Below are 23388 nucleotides of genomic sequence, written 5' to 3'. Positions count from 1 at the left end.
CCCACCTGTAGCATCCTCATCACAGTTAATATTGTGAGATCGATCTAAAAACATTCATCTGGAAGCTTATTAGTGCCATGGAGAAAATAAAAATGTTTGCATTTAAACAAGGTAGTATTGTATTTAAATTAGAAACGTACTGTGTTTATAAGAGATAGTATTGCATTTAAACGAGAAACCTCTTGCGTTTATACAAGATAGTATTCTGTTTAAATGTGATAATTAATTTGTGAACAATATTGCCTTCTATGTTAATATCTTGTATTATATATGCAGCAGTATTGTCCCATTCAAATTTGCATTGACTTTAACAACAGAAGAATATTATAATGTTATTCTTTTTGTAAAAAAATAATCTACAGGAGCACATGAACTGTCTTTTATATACCTGAAGTATAACACAGTGTCCGTTAGCATTCCTGGGTTAAATGCGTGTCGTTTTCTCTGTTTCTGTACAAAGTAGAAATAACACAGCTTTCCCAATGTATGTTACTCTGTTTCTCATATGAAACTGCAGAATCATGTACTGTACATGGGTTTCTGCCTTCTCTTTACACATTGAACGGAACACAGTCACGATGACCTGACAGTCACTTATACCTACTGTTCGCTTGTGATCTGACACAAGTTTCTTTTTCTTACTAAAGTATCTGTATTAATATACAGCAGTAGCTCGCTGATGGATCCAAAGATTCATTCCCATGTGGTACAATTACATAAAGCTTGCAATTCACAGTCTTTCTTTAGTCACTGAGTTACATGAACTGAAACTGTAGTGCCGAGGGTCTGCTGGTGAAGTTCATGATGAATAGTAGCAGAACGAGCACTAAATTCCCAAGACAGGTTCACGCTTTGGATCAGTAGCTGTCAGTCCTTCCTCTAAACCACCCATCCAGCTTACAAACTGTCTTATCCAGTCCGGGCTTGCAGGGGAGCCGGAGATTATCCCGGCAAGCAACAGGAGCAAGGCGGGATACAACCTGGGACAGGCCCACACTCACACCAGGGCCAATCTTCCCAGAACACACGTAACCCACCAGCATGTCTTCGGGCTGTGGGAGGAAACCGGAGCGCCCGGAGGAAACCCATGCAAGCACAGGGAGAACATCCAAACTCCACACAGTTACCGTAGGGCCCAAGATTCAGGATTTCTTTATCTGCCATACACAACAAGTGTGTTGCAATGCTTACTCGTTCAGCTGTGCCCAGTAACATAAGAGAAACAAAATAGGCACAAATGACAAACAGACATGGACAATAAATTTAGACAACAGACATTATAGTACAGCCAAGACAGGGCATACTGTAGTGCAAACAGTGCATTACCTTAAACTGCAGGCGCTAATTTGTGCAGGTGCTAATTTGAGCTGTTTAAGATGCGGCCTGCTTAGGGGAAGAAACTATTCTTGAATCTATTGGTCAGTGTTCTGATACTGCGATACCTCCTAACAGAACCCAGGGGTGAAACTAGGTCGTGGCCAGGGTGAATTGGGTCCCAAAGTATAGCTCGAGCCCGGCTGTGGCAGCGGTCGAGATATATCCTGTTGATGGAGGGTAGATCGGTCCCAGTGATTTTCTGCGCGGACCTCACAACCCTCTGTATGGCTTTTCTGTCCTGTACTGTGGCTCCAACAAACCACACTGTAATACCACCGGTCAGGACACTCTCAATGGTATTACAGTAAATATTGGTGAGTGTTGTCTTGCTCATCCCCCACTTCCTTAACTGTCTCAGGAAGTGAAGGCGCTGGTGGGCTTCAGTGAGGATGGGAGCAGTGTTCTCTGACCATCTCAGCCTCTCAGAGATCTGGAGTCCGAGGAACCAGAAGGTTCAAATGGTTTCGACTGGAGCCCCGTGAATGATGATGGGTGTGTGATGTCCATCGTGCCTCCTGACGCACAGTGTCCTCAGCACTGTATCCCCAGAACTGTGAGGCAGGAATGCAATAATGTGCCAACCCCCCCCAGACCAGACCACCTGAAAACAAGTACGACGCACCAGGACACTGTGCTGTAGGACGTACTCTCCTTTGGATGAGATGTTTATAACTGAAGTCCTGATTACTTGGTCTCTAAAAAGTCCACGGGTGTTCACTCTGGGTGTTGAGTGGATTACTTTCACTCAGCTGTCCAGTCTGACATCCCTTAAATTTCCCCCTAATGTAATAGGTGATAGTAATTTCTCACTTCTCTACCTGATCTGCTGTGCACTGGGTGCAAAACTTCAGGTGTTCTCTTAGTCCAGAGGGATTAAGTGTGCTCCTATTAGACACCCTTTAGTCTATACTTTTAAATAAAAAGTGGTTTGGGATCTTTACAAAGACAGGTAAATAAAATCCATACATAAATGCAAGGAATTATTATTATGTGAAGAAGACCTGGCTAACCACAGTTCAAAAAACAATTAATGTCCGTCATGAGCCTTCTCATTCCAGTAAAAGACCACCCCAGATATGATGAGTTAACCATAGTTCAATATATGTTCAAGCTAATTAATGCTGCATATTTATACAACTGTTTAAATGGAGCTATTAGGATGTAGTAATTTAGTGATTGGTGTTAAATTGCCTGGCTAAGGAAATGACAACCCTGGCTATAAGGTCAAGGATGACAGAACCCCCCCCCCACCTCACTTACAAGGAATGAACCAGGGGGGCAGCTGCAAGGGTGAAGATGGAGTGGAGAAGGAGGTGCTAGAAAAGATGTTTGCAAAGGGTCGCTCAGCAGGCAAAAAATTTATATGTGTGAGAGTGGAAGTGAAAGGTTACAAATGGACCTCCTGAGCTTCTGTTTAACAATGTTGCTCATTTACACAACTACAAAGGCTGCATTGCAGCACCTCTTGGGTTCTGGATTTTGAACACTAACACAGGACCATCTTACCCTTCAAATCTTTGTTGTTTTTTTTTAAACAGAGGTGTCGTCTCTTGATTCTGTACTATTGTGTTTTTGTGTTTACAAATGAAATGCACGATCATAAATCTTGATGTTCTTACCATGTCTACTTCGGAAATACTGTCCAGGCTTTCAACTTGCACATCCACTCCAACTGGAATTGCAGGGCCTGCAAATGAAATGTCAGAAATCAGATACTTTTACACGTTGGTTTCAAGATGTGACAATGAGCATCAACATCAGCATAGCTAGCTCAGGAGCAAAAATAAAAACTAAAATGAATGTGTTTTAGCTTCTCCTCACTGGGTCACTGTGGATTTCAGAATAAGATTCAAAATCTCTGATATTTTTTTTCCAGCTCCCTATACTTGAAGACAAATCTCAAAGTCAGTGGAACAATCTCCTGCTCATTTAAGATTTTGCAGGTCAGTCAGCACTTTCGAATCCTGTCTTAAAACCTACATATATGCACATAGTGTGCACAAACATATCCATTTTAATGAGTATTTATCTCCAGTTGCCTTAGACTATGTGTTGACAAGGTCTTAATCGACTTTAATAACATGGGTATCTTGTTCTATAAGCCTTTGTGTAACGAAATGCCTCTTGCTCTTCGTTCTAAATGCATTCCACATACAGTAGTTAGCACTTGTGTCCCCTGCTTTGCAATTCACTGTTCAATTGGAAGAAATGTGGTGCAGTTCAGAGAGTGAAACAGTGTGTCAAGATAAGGTTCAAGCTCTTTGTAGATATGAGAAAAGCCCTTGCACATATCCCAGGCAGCCCCTGCCCAGGGACAGAGGTTTTTTGGCATCACTGTCCTCCAAGGTAGGGCACTGTCTTTGTACAGGCTGCAGCATCATGGATTACTCTGTTTTCCACCTTTGCATGTTCGTATTTCACAGCTGTGTTTAAGAACGCTACAGCTCTTGATTTCATTACGTTCCTTGCAAAGAGCACATATGAGCACATATTAATTTTCTATTCTGCTCTAGAACACATATGAAGTAATACAGCATTCAGGCAGCATAGATTCAAGTAAGAATTTGAGTTAAACCACTTTACATCACTCAGCTGTACATCATGTAATGCAGAGGGATTACAACAGATAAGGGTGTTCTTTTTAGACCTTGGTGAGTCTACACAAATACTGTGCATTTGCATGAGAAAAAGCAGCATAGCTCATAAGAACTACTACATTAAAGCAATATCATATTTATTTTTTCAAGTACATATCTGTTCATGAACGTCTACACAGAACCATTTCCAACAACAACTACTGGATGTTGCATACCTGTAGTCTTCTATTACAAAATCCACTTACACCTTCAGAAAAGGGTCATTTCTACCAATTGGCAAGGGGCAATTTAATTCAAGCTTTTTAATTTAAAGACACTGATATATCCAATATATAAACAGAGGGACAATTTGTGTTCAGTCTTACAATACACTGTCAAAAACGGATACAAATGAATATCTGGTGAGATTTCTTTCGGTTTACTGGTCGATCTACAGTAGCGTACGTCTCTGTCCTCACCTATGGTCATGAGCTGTGGGTAATGACCGGAAGAACGAGATCGCAGATACAAGCAGCAGGAATGAGGTTTCTCCGCAGGGCCGCCGGGCTGACTCTCTGTGACAGGGTGAGGAGCTCGGCACTCAGGGAGAGCCTCGGAGCAGAGCCGTGCTCCTCCGGATTGAGAGGAGCCAGTTGAGGTGGCTTGGGCTTCTGCTGGAGCTGTTCCGGGCTCGTCCCACTGGGCAGAGACCCCGTGGCAGACCCAGGACACGCCGGGGGGATTATGTCTCTTGGCTGGCTTGGGAGCGCCTGGGGAGGAGGAGGAGCTGGAATCTGGCGCTGGGGACAGGGAAGTCTGGGCTGATCTGCTCGGCCTGCTGTAGCTGCGACCCTCACCAGGAAAAGAGGAGTGAAGATGGACGGATGGATGGAGATTTTATCTTCTGGCAGTATGGTGGCGCAGTGGTTAGCTTTGCTGCCCAGGGGCCCTTGGGATCAATTCCAGACCTGGAGGGCTGTCAGGGTGGAGTTTTTACGCTCTCCTCGTGTTTGTGTGGGATCCTTCAGGAGCGCTGTCAGGGTGGAGTTTGTATGCTCTCCTTGTGTTTGTGTGGGGTTCCTTCAGGGGCGCTGTCCACGTGGAGTTTGCACACTCTCCTTGTGTTTGTGTGGGGTTCCTCCAGGAGCGCTGTCTGTGTGGAGTTTGCACACTCTCCTCGTGTTTGTGTGGGGTTCCTTCAGGAGCGCTGTCCGTGTGGAGTTTGCACACTCTCCTTGTGTTTGTGTGGGGTTCCTTCAGGAGCACTGTCAGGGTGGAGTTTGCACACTCTCCTCATGTTTGTGTGGGGTTCCTCCAGGAGCGCTGTCTGTGTGGAGTTTGCACACTCTCCTTGTGTTTGTGTGGGATCCTTCAGGAGCGCTGTCAGGGTGGAGTTTGCATGCTCTCCTTGTGTTTGTGTGGGATCCTTCAGGAGCGCTGTCAGGGTGGAGTTTGCATGCTCTCCTTGTGTTTGTGTGGGATCCTTCAGGAGCGCTGTCAGGGTGGAGTTTGTATGCTTTCCTTGTGTTTGTGTGGGATCCTTCAGGAGCACTGTCAGGGTGGAGTTTGCATGCTCTCCTTGTGTTTGTGTGGGATCCTTCAGGAGCGCTGTCAGGGTGGAGTTTGCATGCTCTCCTTGTGTTTGTGTGGGGTTCCTTCAGGATGAATAAGCACTTATGGAAAGTGATGATGTGATAAAACACATGTACAAGTACAGGCTAATTCCATCAATGAAAGTAGAAAGAAGAAATAAAGTTTTGGTTACTGAAACTTTTTCAGGTGTCAACCTACTAAATTTCTAACGCAGTTAGGCACATGTGCTTGCCAAGTCATTCCACTTTCACATGCTACCATGTACAGTGTCCAGGACATGTTAATATATTTTATAGGCTTCACACATCAGGAGCATTTACACCCTGTCTCTGTTTTTGAAATGTTCTGCTACGAATGTGAATCCAGCTTTAATGTCATCCATGAACCCTGTGGTCTATATACTCTCCCTGCAGTGCAGGTCAAATATTCTGTCATTAGGATTGGGGGATTCGGCTTTTGAATTGAGCCAGTTAAATAGATATGTAGCTCCTCAGATAAATCGATTAAATAGTGCCCTGAGTGCAATCTAATATAAACTTTGTGCAACTCCCTGAATGACCTTTGTAGGGGGTTTATGTTTTGTGGATTATTTTCCCACTGTTTGACATCTAATATTCAATTTTGCAGACAATGCAAGAAAGATTCTATGTGTACCAACTCAAATCAAGCAGTTATAGACCAACTAGTTTAACTTGTATTGCATGTAAGGCTACGAAAAAACAATAATGTGAACTCGGGGATCATCTGTATGGCTACAGGATTGTGGAGGATAACCAACACCAGTTTAGAAATGATAGATTTTGCTTATCAGGCATGTTATAGTGCTTTGAACTATTACGGCTGTAAGGGATACAAACAGATATAAAATACATATTCTAATGAAAGATGAATTCTCTGTTTGAAGGCATTCAAGGTAACGTGTTTCTCTGGATTGAGACTTGGTTACTGGAGTGAAAACGGAGAATACAGTTATGAGGTGACTGCTCAAATCGGACCATAGGGATCTGTATTAGGACCACCGTTCCCACTGCTCCTTCTATTTTGCAGTGATCTACTGTAGATTCTGGTATAATAAGTAAACAACAGTAGGCATGTTTCCAGATCATACGAAAATACGAAAATAGTTTGGTCGGTGAACCAAATAAAAGCAGAAAGGGACCTTCAAACAGTCTTGGAAAAAAATCAAGATTAACTGAAGACCTGGAAGATGACAGGAATGCTGCTCTTGATACATCCCAGAGGAGAGCAACCAGATACATTCCTGGGTTTAAAGAAATGTCCGGAATGTTTCTAATCGTAAAGGCAGAAGACAATGAGGAGAGTTGATCTAAGTTTTCAAAGCCTTGAAAGACATTGGCAACGGACTTCTTCATATTCAGCAGTGACGAATCAGCAGTGAACCACAAGCCAGAAGAAACTTTAGAGAAGTGCACTCAAAATTGAGAACAGGAGGCACTTCTGGACACAAGGGGTTGTGAGAGTATGGAACAAGCTGCACAATCATCCTGTCAAAGTTAATACACTTAATTCTTTGAAGAAACAGGTAGAGCAGATCCTCAAATAAATTAGGTGATTGCTTGTAATGGTCCTTATTTTCTTAATATCTGAAATATTTAGCAAACTGAGAAAACCATGCCTGTAAAGTATGCATTTCTCTAAAAACAATCTTTAATGTAATTTTACTATTCTAAAGATCCTCCCTTCACAAATCAATACTTTTTTTGTATAGTATAGCATAGTAAAGTAAACCAAACATAAACACACCAGAACCACAGTCAGCCCCACTTTGAGAACAGCTCTCAGTGGAACCTTGTCTGTTGTCTTTATAGATGAAACCTAAAGGTCAAAAAGGAGATGGGCTGTGTATTCTCTTTACTTCAGGGAAAGTAGAAGGGAGTGAACTCACAATTATAGCTTGAAATGGGGAAGTGTTCATAGGAGAACAAGTAGGATTATGAGACTTTATCTAAATTGTGGAATAAACTCCCAAAACGTGCCCCTACACTCAGCCTTTAAATCAAGAGTCAAGACCTATTTCTTTAGTCTGTTTGTTTTAGCCTTGGTCAGCCTGAATGCTCTCTACAACATACAGTAGGATGGTAAAGAAGGCTAAGAGCATTATAGTGCGACTGGCTCACCATCAGCACTGTGAGCTTTACACTCCTCCCATCTGGGAGACAGCGCTGTGCGCCCCGGGGTAGTGGCTCTGCGATCTCACTCGCAAACACACCAAAATGCAATAGAAGTTAAAATGATATATTCTAATGAAAGAGAAATTCTCCATTTGTACACGTTCAAGGTAACACATTTCTTCGGACTGAGAGCTGGTTAACGGAGTGAAAACAGAGAGGACAGACACTGTATCTCTTACTTCCGAAAACACTCCTGTGTCCCATTCTTTAATGGTGATACAGTAGTTGTCTGTCTCTGTTGTACTGTTGTGTTGCACTCTGCCATAAAACAAACTTCCCCCAGGGGATAATAAAGCTTGAATTGAATTGATCTGAATACTAACGGGGATGCCAATGTCCAGAGTGCGTCAGATAAAACATGGACCTTAACTGTTTCTCCTGGTCAGTGTTACACACTTTCCCAGCTTTCTGTTTTCCCATTGCCTGGATCCTGGCACTGGGATCTGACTCTGAACACGCGTGTCCTGACCGACTGCCTGTGACATCTGAACCTGGAGCACCAGACGCAAGCTGGCAGACTCAGGAAACCTGTTACTTTACCCAGATAACCCTGTCGACAGACCCAGCACGACAGAATCCCAGCTCTTAGCCTTACGGAGACTGTTTGTGATCTATTATGATTTGTGCACCACTAAGTGCCAGGAGGGTTACCAACCACTTGGTCTGGAACCCCAGGGGTTTCATTCCTCCCACTGGGAGTTTCTGTTTTCTGCTCTGTAACCACATGACCCAAGTGCTGCTGGACAACTATCTGCCAGAGCAAATCCAAGAATGACCAAGCTTTGAGGATGACGGTAATTCACATACTGTCTAATACGCTATCTGCCTGTTTCTCTGTCATGGAAACGAAAAACAAATGTATTTCTCTCAAAGTACTGTGCAGACTTTTTGGAACAATACGCTTTACTTCCCCAGCGTGAGTGCAGTTGTATTAAAAAACGAAGAAAAGAGCAATCACTTGGCTCCTGCACATTCCAGTCCATCCTAGTACTTAGTAGCACGCAGGTTGTTAATAATAATAATAATAATAATAATAATAATTGCTTACACATATATAGCACTTTTCTGGACACTCCACTCAAAGCCCTTTACAGGTAATGGGATCTCCCCTCCACCACCACCAGTGTGCAGCCCCACCTGGATGATGTGATGACAGCCATAGTGCACCAGTACATTCCCCACACACCAGCTATCAGTGGGGAGGAGAGCAGAGTGATGAAGCCAGTTCATAGATGGGGATTATTAGGAGGCCATGATTGGTAAGAGCCAATGGGAAATTTGGCCAGGACACCAGGGTTACACCCCTACTCTTTTTGAGAAACGTCCTGGGATTTTTAATGACCACATAGAGTCAGGACCTCGGTTTTACGTCTCATCCGAAGGACGGCGCCTGTTTACAGTATAGTGTCCCCGTCACTATACTGGGGCATTAGGACCCACATGGACCGCAGGGTAAGCGCCCTCTGCTGGCCTCTCTAACACCTCTTCCAGCAGCAACCTTAGTTTTTCCCAGGAGGTCTCCCATCCAGATACTGACCAGGCACATACCTGCTGAGCTTCAGTGGGCTGCCAGCTGTGAATTGCAGGGTGGTGTGGCTGCTAATAAAATTAAAGAAATGGCTACAGTGAAATGAAGAGCTTGTTCTTGTTGTCCTTGCTGACCTGGACACTGTATTGCAGGGGAATGAATTGGGAAATTCCTTAGCGGAGAGACCCTATCCCAGACCCGTCAAATAAGGTCTGAATATCGAAACTGGATTACACACTCCACCGCCAGCGCTGCAGTTTCGCAGGTTGAGAGAAGGCCGGGCCACAGATCTCCTCAGTGCTGAATAAGGTAAAATCTACAAACCAGACACGGCTTTTTTTTTATTTACTTACTTCCAGCAAATCGCCTTAATGCTACTGCACACGATTCCCCTCTGTGCAGGCGGGGCACCTGGCCTGGGCCAACAGCTGCCGCGTGGTCACATGAGTCAGGGGGCTGTTGCGCGCATTAATCTAAGCAGTCATCAAAAACTCCCGCTGGCCTAATCTCCCGGCACAGAAGTCAGCTGCAGAGCCGGCCATGGCCCAGATGGTTTGCCGAATCCCGCCGCGTCGCGCTGCTTAGAGCTTAACGGGAAAGCGAAATCCAGAAAAGCGCTTTGCGAAATCCAGAAAAGCGCTTTGCGCGCCTCATGCCCCGTGTGCGCGGCTGCCGGCCCCGCGGGCGCGGCCGGGGCTGAGGGTGATGTCAGTCGCTGCCGTGACCCGCCCTGAAGGGACAGCCGCTCATGAAAGGAAACCGAATGATCACCAGAGAACAGAGACAACAAAAACAGTGAAGCTGCACAATCCAGCCACTTAAGCAATTAAATCCGCTCTTTATCCTCATCGAATTTCACACGGACGGTAAACAGACACTTGGCATATTGCATTTGTTACTACAGCATTTACAATAGATTATCAAAAGATGTCTGTTTATGTTCCCAAATGTGAATTTTTGATGGACTGCTTATATTATCTTTGACTCAGCCTACATCCTGATTTATAAACTTCCATTAAATAGCAAAACACATTTTACAGCTCAGAGAGTGGCGAGAGTTGTGTTGTTTATGAAGAATAAAGTTGATTCAGTATTTATCAGAATCGAGGAAGAAATGGAAACCTGAGTCTCCTATGTCCTCCACTGCAGTTCGGGAGCTCCAAGCATTTAAAAGGAGTTGTTTCCTGGGAGATTGTGGTAATTCTGTACCTCTTTGTAGTGTCCACTTACGCCCTCCGGTTCGTGTTTCACTGTTGATTGGAAAGAAATCTGCTGAGTTCACTGTGTCAATGCCTTTCAAGATTAAAACAATCTAATTTAAGTCCCATTGTAGTCTTCTGTGTTTAAGGTTAAAAAAGCATCAGTTCTTTGAGCCTGTCAGTACGAGACATTCCTTCCATTCTGGAAATGCATATTGAGAGAGTCCAGCCCCCATCAGAGATACAGGTCAGGCCCTGCTCTAGCACTGAAATCACACAGGAGGATTATCTTTGTCCTTCTTGCATGTTTTTGGCCAGGACTCAGTCAGTATTGTATATATCCATTCCCTGGCATCCTCAGGTGTCCCAACTGTGTACACGCTGTGTGTAGCTGTGCAATTTTACAAAACGGCAAACCACAGCAAGTACAGTACCTGAACACCTGTGCACTGCACATGCTGGGCTGTGCGGCAAGGGGCAGTCAGATTTGTTGGCTCCGTCCCTGCTGCCACTAGTCTGATACAGCAAGGGTCTTTGGCACTTTCCTGCTTGTGGACCTGTTCTCAAGAAATTACTTTTATTGTTGATTTACTTATGTTTTTTTATTAACATACAAAGGTAACCAGAAAGAAAAAGAGTTGCCAGTCATCTCAAAACCTCACGTATTACAAATATGAATGAGTATAAAGTCTGTTGTGTATCATACGTTTGCACCTGTACAGAGGGCGTAAGGCGCGAAGTAATTCTCATTAGGTTCTAGAAATAAGCCACCTCTCCCAGTATCTCTCAGAACCTTTCTTCTGGAGTCTTAACTGAAAGGTAACTTTTTTCCATTTCATAAATCTCTGAAACAATAACAATCTAATTTTCTTAGGTTGGGGGGTCTCTTTGTAACCATTTACATGTTGTAGCTTTCTTACTCATACTTTCAGTTTGGGTGTCCAGTTCAAATACTTAATCTGGTGCAGACACAGTTACTCTTAATCATTCTAATCAATACTATTCTAAAAACCATAAAAGCACATCAACATATCCCCCATACGGTTCTCCAGTCCCCTGGATGAAAACCACTGTGCTATAAGCAGACAACAGCACATCTTTTCATCAAGAGCACGTGCTGGGAGAAAGGAGATCCAGGCTACGTTCCCTGGAGCTTGTGTGAATACTGCCTTTATATTTGGAAGACACAAACTTGCACAGAGCATCAAAACAATAATAAACATAACCACACTGTGGTATTCATATGATCTGACTGTTAGTATGGGGAAAACACTTTCCTATCGGTAGAGAACACAATAATGTACTGTAGTCTCACATAGCTTTAGCGTCACTACATGCATGCTGGCTCTACAACGTTATTTATGAACAGGCAGTTATTTTTGGAGCACAGTCATCATCATTTTTGGTTTGTCTTATTGTCTTATATCTTGTTGTTCCCTTAAGCTATCATTATACCAATAGTCTTTCTCATTCTTACAGGGAGAATGTGTTGTATTAGCCAAGAAATGAAGATGACATTATAGGTGTAAAGGATTAATATTATAAAAGCCATGTTTGCAGTTATTATATAAAGGTTATATACCATTGTCTTAAATGAAGTCTGGTCTGTGGCAAAACTACTATTTTTGATTATGAGTTTTTTCTATTTGCTATTTTGAAATTTGCTACTTTGTTGAATTTTTCATGGCTCAATAACAGCTATAATGCTATTTGATTTGCTTGAAACAGTAAATAAAAAAAAAAGAATTCCTGGTTGTCATTTTGTTGATTACATTGCCAGAAAATATATAAAAAAATAAGTTAATCCATACAAATGAACACTTATTGAAAAATATATTTATCTTTATAACAATAATTGAGCGTATATTTTAAAACTCAGAAGATTATCGGCTTCTATTTACAGAAATGAGCTCAATCCATAAAGTGTTCAGGTGTGAAGTTAAGAGATCCAGAAAGTGTTCCTCATTAGAAATGTCTTATTAATATACATTTGCCTTCAACATTTTCACTGCCCACACCTAAAACAGGAGATTGAATGATTCGCCTTAACAAGGTGAACAGCAACTGGATCAGTGAAGTTCCAACACATCATAGAGTTACAATATTCAGCAATGTTTTGCATTTTAGTTTTACTGATATGTGCCTTTCCATAAGGACAATCATAAACTGTACAATTACACACCGTGAGATAATTCCCTTTAGTTGTACTTTTCAAAGGTTCAAAGGAACCACAATTAACAGTATGTACTATTACACTGTGCGCAAAATGCACAGGTTTCAAAGGAATTTGTGTAGGCAATCAGCTTAAAGTTCCAAAAAATCTTAAGAAACGATTGTATATATATACTGTAGTAGTTCAGGTGGGTAGCTGCATCAGCATACGTAGGCTGCAAAGGAACAAGGGATAGGTTTATTTCATGTTGAAAGGAGAAGAAAGAAAACACGTTTCGGCCGTGGAGCCTTCTTCAGGTGTGAGGAGCCTGAAGAAGGCTCCACAGTCGAAACGTTGTTTTCTTTCTTCTCTTTTCAGCATGGAATAAACCTATCCCTTGTTCCTATATGTACTGTATACTGTATTTCAATATATACAAAATAAAGTTAAAAGTTTGCTTTACTACAGTCTTAAAGGAAATGCAATCACCTAACAACTAGTTACAGCACATCATCCACTTGAGGGTCACAGGGGAGCCTGAGCCTATCCTCTCAAGCAATGGGCGCAGGGCAGGGTACACCCTGGGCAGGACGCTAGTCCATCACAGGGCAGACACACACACACACTCACACCAGGACCAGTTTGGAAATCAAACAGAAATAATGCAGGGCGTAGACAAATGTGAGTATGATGGAAAAAATGATCACATTGAAAAGTCTTTGATTTCAGTAAGGTGTTCTCAGGAAATGACTAGCTCTCTAACTCTAGCCCTGCTGTTGCTGCAGAGCGTTAGTGCATTAAGGGCAGGTTAACAACACCAGCCTGCAATTCACCGTTCTGCTCAGAGCTGTTCGGTTGTTGAGCTGGGTCCTCCTCTACCTGGAAGCTTCCCTTTGGGGTTGGAGAGGTTTGGGAACAAGGGAAAGCTGGGAAGAGAACCGAGTAACAGTAAGAAGCGGTGCAGGACAAGAGCTTCACCTGCTGAACCACCGAACCTCATGTTAGAAACACACCTGATGCCCCTGCTGATCAGAATGGATCCAGACGCCTCAGCTGCTGTGTTTCTAGCCGGCGGCTCAATCGTTGTGCCTCTCGAGGAAACGTTTCAGGGTCCCTCAGAAATGCTTGTGGCATGGTTCTCATGTGCTGGCGCACAAGGTTTTACTTTTTAAAAATCCACATTTAAATGACACAACACCAAGGGGTTGTGCATGCTGGCACCAGTGACAAAGGCATCGAGAGAATCTGAGAAGAGAGGCTGTAAGTTTCTTGTTAAATGTTAGATAAATCAGGTAGGAAAACAAAAAAATTTTCAAGACCCCGTTCCTGTAATGGGTAGGGTTTGTGATGCATTTAGCAGATTGTTTTCTGGAAACGTAGGACCCAAACAGTACTAACAGGGTGTCTGAATTACTGCGTTGGGTCTATACTACTTATTGTTGTTCTGGCCCTGATAGTGCTACTTCTTTTTTGTGTGTAGTGACACATGCACTGCACTTCCTTTAACATCCATATGCTCTCGTTTCTCATTTAATTTCTTAAAATTAGTTTGTGTATTAGTAACACCAAACTGTTTTTCAAAAAAAAGTAAAGGATATCATGTTACCTCAAACAGTATTCCCTGACCTGGGGCTGTATGTTTTATATATCTGGTATTAAATTGCTGTAGCTATTACAGTCGACAATCAGTCACATGAAGTACCCCTACAAATTCTATTTGTTGCGTTTTGTGAATAGTTATGCCTGTTTGAAATAACGGTCAAAAAGAGTGGTGTGCTTGTTACATACTGTATGAACACACAAAGTGCCAGGATGAGGACTAACAGGACAGGTTGCTGTATCTAAGGTGATGAAAACAGTGTACATAACCTCTACAAAAAGCAGAAACACAAAGTGCTAACCACTTCGAGAGAAACAGCGAAAGAGTCCGAATTATGGCGTGACTTTGGACAGTAGAAGTGTGTATATGTTTGCGTCCTGCAGCAGTGCTAAGCTGTCATCATTCTGCCTTCAACTTCAATCTATTAATGCGCAGATTTCCCGCCCCCACAGATCTCCGCAGCAGTAGGTTTACTGGCCATTTCTTATTACACTCATTTTAGTAATGGTCGTGTCGCGGAAAACAAACCAATTCAGGGTGGCGGCTGATCCAGGGCAAGCAACAGGCGCAAGGCAGGATACGCCTTGGACAGGACGCCAGTCCGTTGCAGGGCAGACACACAGACGCAGATGGATATATGCACACAATCACATCAGGGACAATTTGGAAAGCAAACAGAAATAATGCAGAACTGAGACAAATCTGAGTATGGTGAAAAAATCTGAACACGGCACCAGGTCCATACACTGAAGTCAGTAATAAAGTTCCAAAATAATTACATTACATACAGTAGCTACAGAATATGAGCTTTTTTATCTTCTGTGTACTAAGAGAAATGCATACTAAGCCTCCACTTAAAAATTAGAAAGAATTGTTCCATGCAGAAAAACTATGTTGATATTTATATACAGTACAATATATTACAAAGGAGTGTTTGCAGACAGGTCTTTAACAACATAAACATTTGTGCTGTTCTACTTTAATACAAGATTTATTATGGCTCTTATTGATGACAACTTGATCATTAATCTTATCCAGAGCTAACACAGTATGTCAAAAACAGCGAGGACTGGCCATTTTACTAAAAAGCTAAACACAAAAATTACTAAAAACAATACTCTGAATAAAAGGTTAAAAACAGCTTTATTTTAAGAAACCACAATTATGTTTGTTGTATAATGATCAATACAGAATAATCCATGAAAATCTATAATTATGTCCTTTCTTGTACAGAAATGTAAAATCAAAGCAGAAAATGAGCAGGAATTTATCTGGATATCCTTGTTGTTCTGCATAGGCAGCACACACCATTACTGGTGAATTAAAACGATTAAGTAATAAACTGTTCATAAATTAATTGTGAATTTGATAAACACATTTTGCTTTGTTTTTTTCTTCAGTATATATCAGATAAAACACAAAACCTATGTCCTGTAGTTTTGAGTCATGTACTCTAGAGGGCGCAATATTCAACCCTTTTGTGGTTAACAAACGGCAGCACTCCTAGAAAGTACAATTCCTATCGCTCAATCCCCAGGACAACGTTCTTTACTTTATACCACACAGCCTTAACCCATTTTCACTGACAGTTTAGTGTGATACAGGTGGAGACTAACCCAGCGCACCACAGGCACAAGGCAGGATACACCCGGGACAGGCCATCACAGGACACACACATATTCAGGGGACAACTGTGAGTCGTCCACCAACCCTGATGGCACGCCTTTGGCTGGTGTGAGGACACTGGTAGAATGCCTAAGCAGCAATGGGGAGAACATGCCAGCTCTACATAGAGGAAGGGAGGTGCCCCAGGCCAGTATCAAGCCCAAGAAACTAAACATCTGTGAGGCAAGACCATTAACCCGACCCCATGACAGGAAGGCAAACTCCCTGTATCATTCAGTGCTCTTGAGTCCCAGATATTGATGGTGGTGATTACCACTGGCTGTGTGTTCTGAACATCTGATCCATTACCTCACTAGTGCTTTGTGATTTTTCAATAATAAGGAATCCCAAACCACCACTTTATGAATATGAGACAGAAAATTACTTCACCAATTAGATTAGACATAATTTAACAATAATAATAACAACAACAACAACAATAATAATAATATTACTACTACTACTACTACTACTACTACTAATAATAATAATAATAATAATAATAATAATAATAATAATAATAATGCTTTTTCTGGACACTCCACTCAAAAAATTCTACTCCCCCCACCACCACCACCAATGTGCAGCCCCCACCTGGATAATAATTTATAATAATTCCTTACACTTATAAAGCATTTTTCTGGACACTCCACTCAAAGCGCTTTACAGGTAATGGGGATCCCCTCCACCCCCACCAGTGTGCAGCCCCACCTGGATGATGTGACAGCAGCCATAGTGTTTCAGTACACTCACAACACACCAGCTCTCAGTGGGGAGGAGAACAGAGTGATGAAGCCAGTTCAGAGATGGGGATTATTAGGAGGCCATGATTGATAAAGGCCAGGGGACACTGCGGGTAACACAGTGAAACAAACTGTTGAGTGGTTGATACTGTATACAGGTGTATCAAGAGGAGCTCCAGGCACCACTTCAGTGCAAAATCGCACATTTACAAAAGGTATTTGAATCATTACCTGCAAATGCTGGTCTCATTGTAAAATCGTGATCGTCTACGCGGAGCAGGTGGTCCGTCTTCACTTTTCGCGTTTTGGTCACGTCTTGTGTCTTCTTCGACAGAGGACTGCAAAAACACAACACCCGTGTGTCCCTCGTGACTTCGACCCCGGGCCGTGCTGACAGCGGAGCTCTGAGAAGTGCACAGCCACCTTTGAGAAACTACCAGCTTGGGCTGGGACCTTGCAGGGTGAGCTGTAAAAGAGCGTGGTGCTTGTCTCAACAAGAAAGCCACTCGCTCACTTGCTGTGTTGATGCTCAGTGTGTGGTGAAGACCTACACATTTTACAGCGATACTCTGTCGCAGGCGATATGCCAGCAGAGTTGTGATGCTCTAACTCTCTATTTCTGCGCTTCACTTCAGTGAAACTTACAGTAAGATCTCATTTTAAAACCCGGATCATCAGAAGGTTCCCCTTCCACAAATATACGGTCTGGTAAGCACTGGATCATTAAAGAGAGGAAATGGCACAGAAAAACAGCAGCCCCTGATTTGGAATTTGGATTTACCACAATACCACACAGCTCTCCTCACGGTCAGTGTGCAACATCTTCTCCTTTTCCCTACTGCAGCTGATCCAAGGGAAGACCTTGAATCTCGTGCCATTGTAGCCTTCTAATAGTGGGGTAATATCAAAGGGGTCTGATGGACACTGGACCTTGTTATGGCAAATTTACAGGCAGTGTTTCGGGTTCATTTTGAGAATCAGGTTGCACGAGGCAATCCATTCTGTAAGCTCTGCTGTGATCCAGGGCAGTCTTTAAGGGTTGTTTTTTAACGCATTTGAACGGAAGATGGGACCAATGTTCATATTGTTCATGCAATGCAAAAAGATCTAAGTGATAATAACTCTGACCTGGGGGTGTATGTTTTATATATCTGGTATTAAATTGCTGTAGCTTTTACAGTAATAACTGTATGATTACTGGATATGAACCCTACATATCAGGCGTGAGGTTGTTTTAACAAACCGCTGCAAAAGCACCTCAATAAACCCACTTCCAAGAGCTCTCTCATCGCGATTCCGCACTGGGAACAGGCAGTTTATACGTAATTCAAGGACGTCGCTGGATTCAGATAAAGCACAGCTCTTTTTCGGAATATTAACTCTAATATTTAGCTATTTTGCTAAACAAAGGCTCTAAGGCATTTTGGGGGACAATTTTGTCCATCAGTTTCCACATAAAATTAAAATTTCAAAGAAACGTACCATTTAAAAAGAGCTTTGAACACATTTAGAAACATGCTTGCTTTCTCCAAACTTCCATATTTAAGTCCTGAACATGGGCTAGTCTGGCCCCATCCTTATAGTTCCTAACATACAGTAAATAACATTCAATAAATAACATTTCGACTGCTTGAGGAGACCAGTTCCAAATGCAGCAGCACAAGCAACAGCGATATTATTGTCAATAAAGATGGTGATACTGATTGTTACATTTAAAAATATCCTATGATACGATATGGGAGAAAATGTAAAACGTTTTATTTTCTGATCTAACGGTAATCGAATCACTTTATTTGCCTATTAGGCATTTACAGGAAAAAAACAGATCTGTAAAAATACTCAGTCGTAAAAATGCTAGGATCTTCTGAATGGAATGTGATTAAGACACGAGGTGAGATACATGTAAACAAATCAAGAAATATCGATTGCCAAGATGGCTTTGCAAAAATAGCGGATATCTATTTAACGCAAACAAAACGTTTTCTTCAATGTATAGGTAACTGAGAAGTTAAAACGAAGATTACCTGTCGAACAAATCAATCGCACAGTAATGTAAAACAACTAGGATCGCCCTATCCCAAATTACTATATCAAGTGTGGCTTTAAAACCGCCGGATACACGTGGAGTAGACACCCTCACGTCGGCAATACAGCCCACCTGTCGCTGAGCTAAAGGTGAGAGAATCACCTGTGGAGGTGATGTCGCGTCTGCTCCGAGTGCCCATAGTGGCTCAGTCTGTGTCGAGCAATGCCAGTTGTACGCGTTTGGCAGTATGAAAAAAAAACAACTAAATCGCCTGCTATTTACACGGATAACGGGCGGAATTCAGACAGGCATAAAGACGAATAAAAATATGCCGAAAGAGGATCCCGTATCCGCAAACGGAGCGTGTGTTCGCTTATTCCAGGTACCGTATAAAGTTATATGTATTCTTGCCATCATGAGCGATACACCAGTTCCCAACATAACATACAAGCAGTGCTGTATGTAACTGGACTGCAGGTAAATTGTACGGTTAACGAAGTATACCGTATATTAGCGGCCATTCTCAAAATAACTTTATTGCTAAGTACAAATAAAAGCTGCTGCCAGCCGTGCAACGCGGGAACCGATCTTTGAAAAAACCCTGGATATTTGGGAAATGCCTTCATAGTAACTAGTATTAACAAATGACTCCAGCTGCTGAAATTATAGCGTTTTGAAAACCCGTTCTTGGGGGAAAAAAATCGCCACTTACAAGCCATGCTTATGCGGCTCCACGGCTCCCGTCCATCTCCTTCTCCTTGTCCTGTGCTTTCGGCACTCACCGATGAGGATCAGACAAAAAAGTAGAAAAAGTAGTTTTTCAAAATAAGGCATCATGAGTGCATGCTTAAAAATCCGCGAATTAGCTCAGAAACCCCTTTCATTAGTCCTGCGCCGCGAAGGAGTGCGCACTGGATCATCTTTCTCGCCAGAGCCGAGGAAGCGCCGCGCCCGTCATCGCTACGGGAAAGCTCTCTGCGGGTTGATTAAATATCGGAGACTGATATGTTTTCGACTCCAAGCGGCTTTATCGTGCTTGTTTTCTGATTGGTTCGCCGTCGTACAGATGTTCGCGGTGATTCAGAGCAGAGCACCCCGCTCGTAGGGTCGCGATAACGCTGAGCTGTGTGTAGTAAGCTTAGAGTTTACACAACTGGCTTAGATGCAGGGATGGGATTGTGTTCACACACTGCATTGTGCGTACATACTGTGCGTATCCATCACAAACATTTGGCAGTGGGTAAAAAGTGTGAATTCAGTACCACCTTTACAACGGGAAGGGCTGTCAAGACATATGGCTTAGTATTGAACGCATCACGACAAGGGAATGTCTTGTAATTCTTGTAACAAGAATTGCAAATTAAAGAAATAATATTGGTGAATGGAAAATATGTATTTTCCTAAAGCTTCATTGTACCTAATTTGTGTCTGTGGGACCGTATCACGGTTTTTGTTCCGCAAACAGATTTACGTTTATTAAGATAAAACCTTTTGTCATTTCAAGGAACATCTTTCAGGGGTTATGTTGTCTTTAGATCAGCCAACACAATGCAAATATTAATTGACTCTTTCCTTCTAAACGCACACACATTATGTACATTTATGACACATTTTGCTATTTTATTATTTCAACTCTCTCATTAAAATACTGTCAATCTCAGTTGTACATAACCTGGGCATTCTGTTATATAACTTCAGCTGTATTTTGCTCTTTACTGTTGCCCACATTGTGGTAATCTTTTGCCATGGCTCATTTGATGTCGAAAACACTTGTCAGTGAGACTTCGGAACACAATGTTTCCCTGAAATCTGCTATTTTCTATCTCAATTCCGTTTCTTCAGCAATTTCGTTGGTCAACGTGTTCAGCATAGTGACTTTGAAAGAAAATGGGTTTTAAAACTAATGTGCTGGTATCAATTAAACTTTAATGATGTGCTAGCTGCGCTGAAGCATGGATTTGACTACTGTTTTAATTGGCGTACTATATTCTAGGAAGAGATTAGGGCTGTTTAGACTAGAAGCAATATACCACTAAACTTAACTTAGGCACAAAATGTGCTACAGCAACAGCTGAAACGATGACATGCCTTCAAGACGAGTATATAACAGAATGAAAAAAAAATGTATTTAAACTCCTCCGGAGCCGATTACATTTTCAAGCATTAATAGTTAATGGTGATTTGTTCTCTCCTAGTTGCATTTCAGAAATCTGTGCAGATGAGCCCATCATTTTGCCTACTGGTTATGTAAGGGAGATCGTCCTAGTAAAGGTTTTTTTTTTTGTGGGAATCAGGAATAGGAACACTTGCCCCACCAATGTAAGATGAGTAACATTTCAGAATATACTGAAAAATACTGAAAACCGGTGTATTTTCTAATCACACTTTATTCGACTGTACAGCATTTTCAGCCATATGAAATGAAGGTGCTGCATGTGAACAGATTAATGCCCAGTGGGAGTGAAACACAAAGCAATGTTGAAGTGAGAGTGTATGTCTTGGAGGGGGTTGCTTCATATACAGTATTGCTTTGTGGATTTTACTGATCCACAAGGGACCACAGGACAGTATTATATCTGGTCTTTAAAAAATAAAATGTATAGATGACTAGGAGGAAAAAAGTCAATTGTTTTAATGGCCTACAGGATCCTAATTCAGAAATACTGTAATAATGTTTTAACTCTTTTCTCTCTGTAAATAATGGCTAGTAAGCAGCATCTGTAGATACATGATTTACAGAAACCTGGGATTTACAATCCTGTATTGCTATGACAGCTATGCCACAGAGTAACTAAAAATTAACCTAAGCAACAGTTAGACAAACTGTGAATAAGCAGGCTAATCCACAAGGTGATTCTCTAAACTTTCTACTCCAGACTAAAATCTGCTCTAAAGTTAGCAGCAAAAGACACCATACAAGCAGACACACACATTTTAACACCATATTGTTGGTGTACACATTACTGAGCTTTTCAGAGATCACAAAGCACTAGGCTCCACTTAGTGAACAGCACGCTACATTATACAATTATCAGTCAGCCCGTCAGCAGTGAGAGGATGCCGATAGTTGTGAGGTTAACTTCTCTAATTATACCAAATGCGTTTAAGGTGTGTCATCAGGGGACAGTCCTGGCCTTTGTACACCATTGCTTGCAGGAAGCCGAGAAGAGTCAAATCCTCCAACTGTTTAGATCAGGCTCCTCGCTGTTGCAAAACTCGCGATGTGGACAGAGCGCAACATCACAATGTCTGGTAGTTATCTGGGTCTCTGGGGCAGCACTGGTCATCACCTTCATGATTTGTAACCTTCTGTTGTGATCTCTTTAAACTTCAGAAGCTGCGAGAGGCCGGGACTGGTTTGTACAGGGACAGGAGACTTCTGAGGAAAGAATTTCCAAAACCTGTTTAACAATGGTGCTGGTGGACACTGTGCTGTCCTTTGGATAAGACCATAAACTGAAGTCATAATGACTTGGTCATTAAAGATCCAATGGCACTATTTGCCTGAGCAGAGGTGTTAACCTTGGTGTCCTGGCTGAATTCTGCATTAGGCTTGCACAATCGGGACAACCTACATTTCCTCCTCTACCTGATCTGCTTTGTTGGGTGGATGTTGGTAGATAATGGCGGCCGAAGTGGGTCCCCTCCTGTATGTGAAGTGCTTGGGGGATGTTTGGGACATTTGCTAGGGTGATAAGCGCTATACAAAAGCAATTATGGTGGACCTGCAGTCGAAAGCTGGGTTATGACACCTGCTCTTGACTGTTTAAGGATACCAGATCTTCACAACTGCTCCCAGGGTTCCCAGTAAAAAGCAGAAACAACCTTTGGCCACCGTGGGCTTTATACCAGCACCAAACTGAGGCAAATCCTCAAAAGAAGGATCTGGGAGTGTTGAATTAGCACTAAGATGTAGAACAAGTGGCACTTCTTTACCCAAAGGCTTGTGGGAGCATACAGTAAGATACCCAACATTTTGTTGAAGCCGATACCTGGCTCCTTTCAAGAAATGGCCGTGAGATTCTTGGATCAATTAACTACTCACTTCCACACTGGCTAGACGGTTTCAGTTAATTTGTAACCTTCTATTATGTTTTTACCTGCTCAATAAAATCCGTGTTTAAATGCACTCATGTGGGTTGCAGAAATAAATACCACTGATATTCTCTGGGACAGCACTGATCATCACATTCATAGTTTTTCCATTGCAAATCCAAACCTACACTGCCATTTCTCAAGGGTGACCTGAACTGCGATTTAACCAGAGGCCAGCATTATTGTAAACCAACTATTGCTAAAAAGGGACAAGTGATAGGTTTATTCCCTGCTGTAAAGAGAAGAAAGGCAACACGTTTCGGCCGTGGAGCCTTCTTCAGCTCATACCTGAAGAAGGCTCCATGGCCGAAACGTTGTGTTTTCTTTCTTCTCTTTTTTAGCATGGAATAAACCTATTACTTGTCCCTTTGCAGCCTACGCATGCTGATGCAGCTGCCCACCTGAACTATTGCTGAAAAGGGCACATATAATTAATATACTTTATACTATAAAAGTAAAAATTGTAGTTTTTCTCTTAATCATGTTGGGTTTCTGAAATAACAAGCCTGATGTGAATGAAACTGTATGTAAGTGACTGAAATGTAGTAACATTACAATGTAATGGAATATAACTGAAAAACTGTTAAGTAGGCCATATTTCTGTTATGGGTATGCTTTTCTTTTGCCGACGTTTAAACCTGA

General features: G+C 42.2%; 1 protein-coding gene across 4 annotated transcripts in view; it reads right to left on the bottom strand.

Moving 5' to 3' along the window:
• LOC102693400 (gamma-aminobutyric acid receptor subunit rho-2) overlaps window positions 1–23338 on the bottom strand; it is a 35897-nt gene extending 12559 nt beyond the window's left edge. For 2 of the 4 annotated variants that reach the window (XR_001479176.2, XM_006626152.3), the window contains exons 1-3: window positions 19364–23338; window positions 16857–16963; window positions 2997–3064 (exon numbers count right to left, since the gene is read on the bottom strand). Coding sequence is in view for 3 of the 4 variants with exons in the window: in XM_006626152.3 (XP_006626215.1) it covers window positions 2997–3064; window positions 16857–16963; window positions 19364–19488 (300 nt within the window). In the remaining variant the exon portion in view is untranslated. Of the gene's footprint in view, window positions 1–2996; window positions 3065–4432; window positions 4945–9619; window positions 9721–16856; window positions 16964–19363 lie in introns of those variants that run through there. The other 2 variants (XM_015354173.2, XM_015354163.2) reach the window with 2 other exon arrangements.
• Between the last annotated feature and the right edge of the window lie 50 nt (window positions 23339–23388).

Source organism: Lepisosteus oculatus, chromosome 2 (assembly GCF_040954835.1).
Source record: "Lepisosteus oculatus isolate fLepOcu1 chromosome 2, fLepOcu1.hap2, whole genome shotgun sequence".
Classification (NCBI taxonomy): domain Eukaryota; kingdom Metazoa; phylum Chordata; class Actinopteri; order Semionotiformes; family Lepisosteidae; genus Lepisosteus; species Lepisosteus oculatus.
Note: the sequence above shows the minus strand (reverse complement) of the source record. Positions and strands in the feature narration are given on the sequence as shown.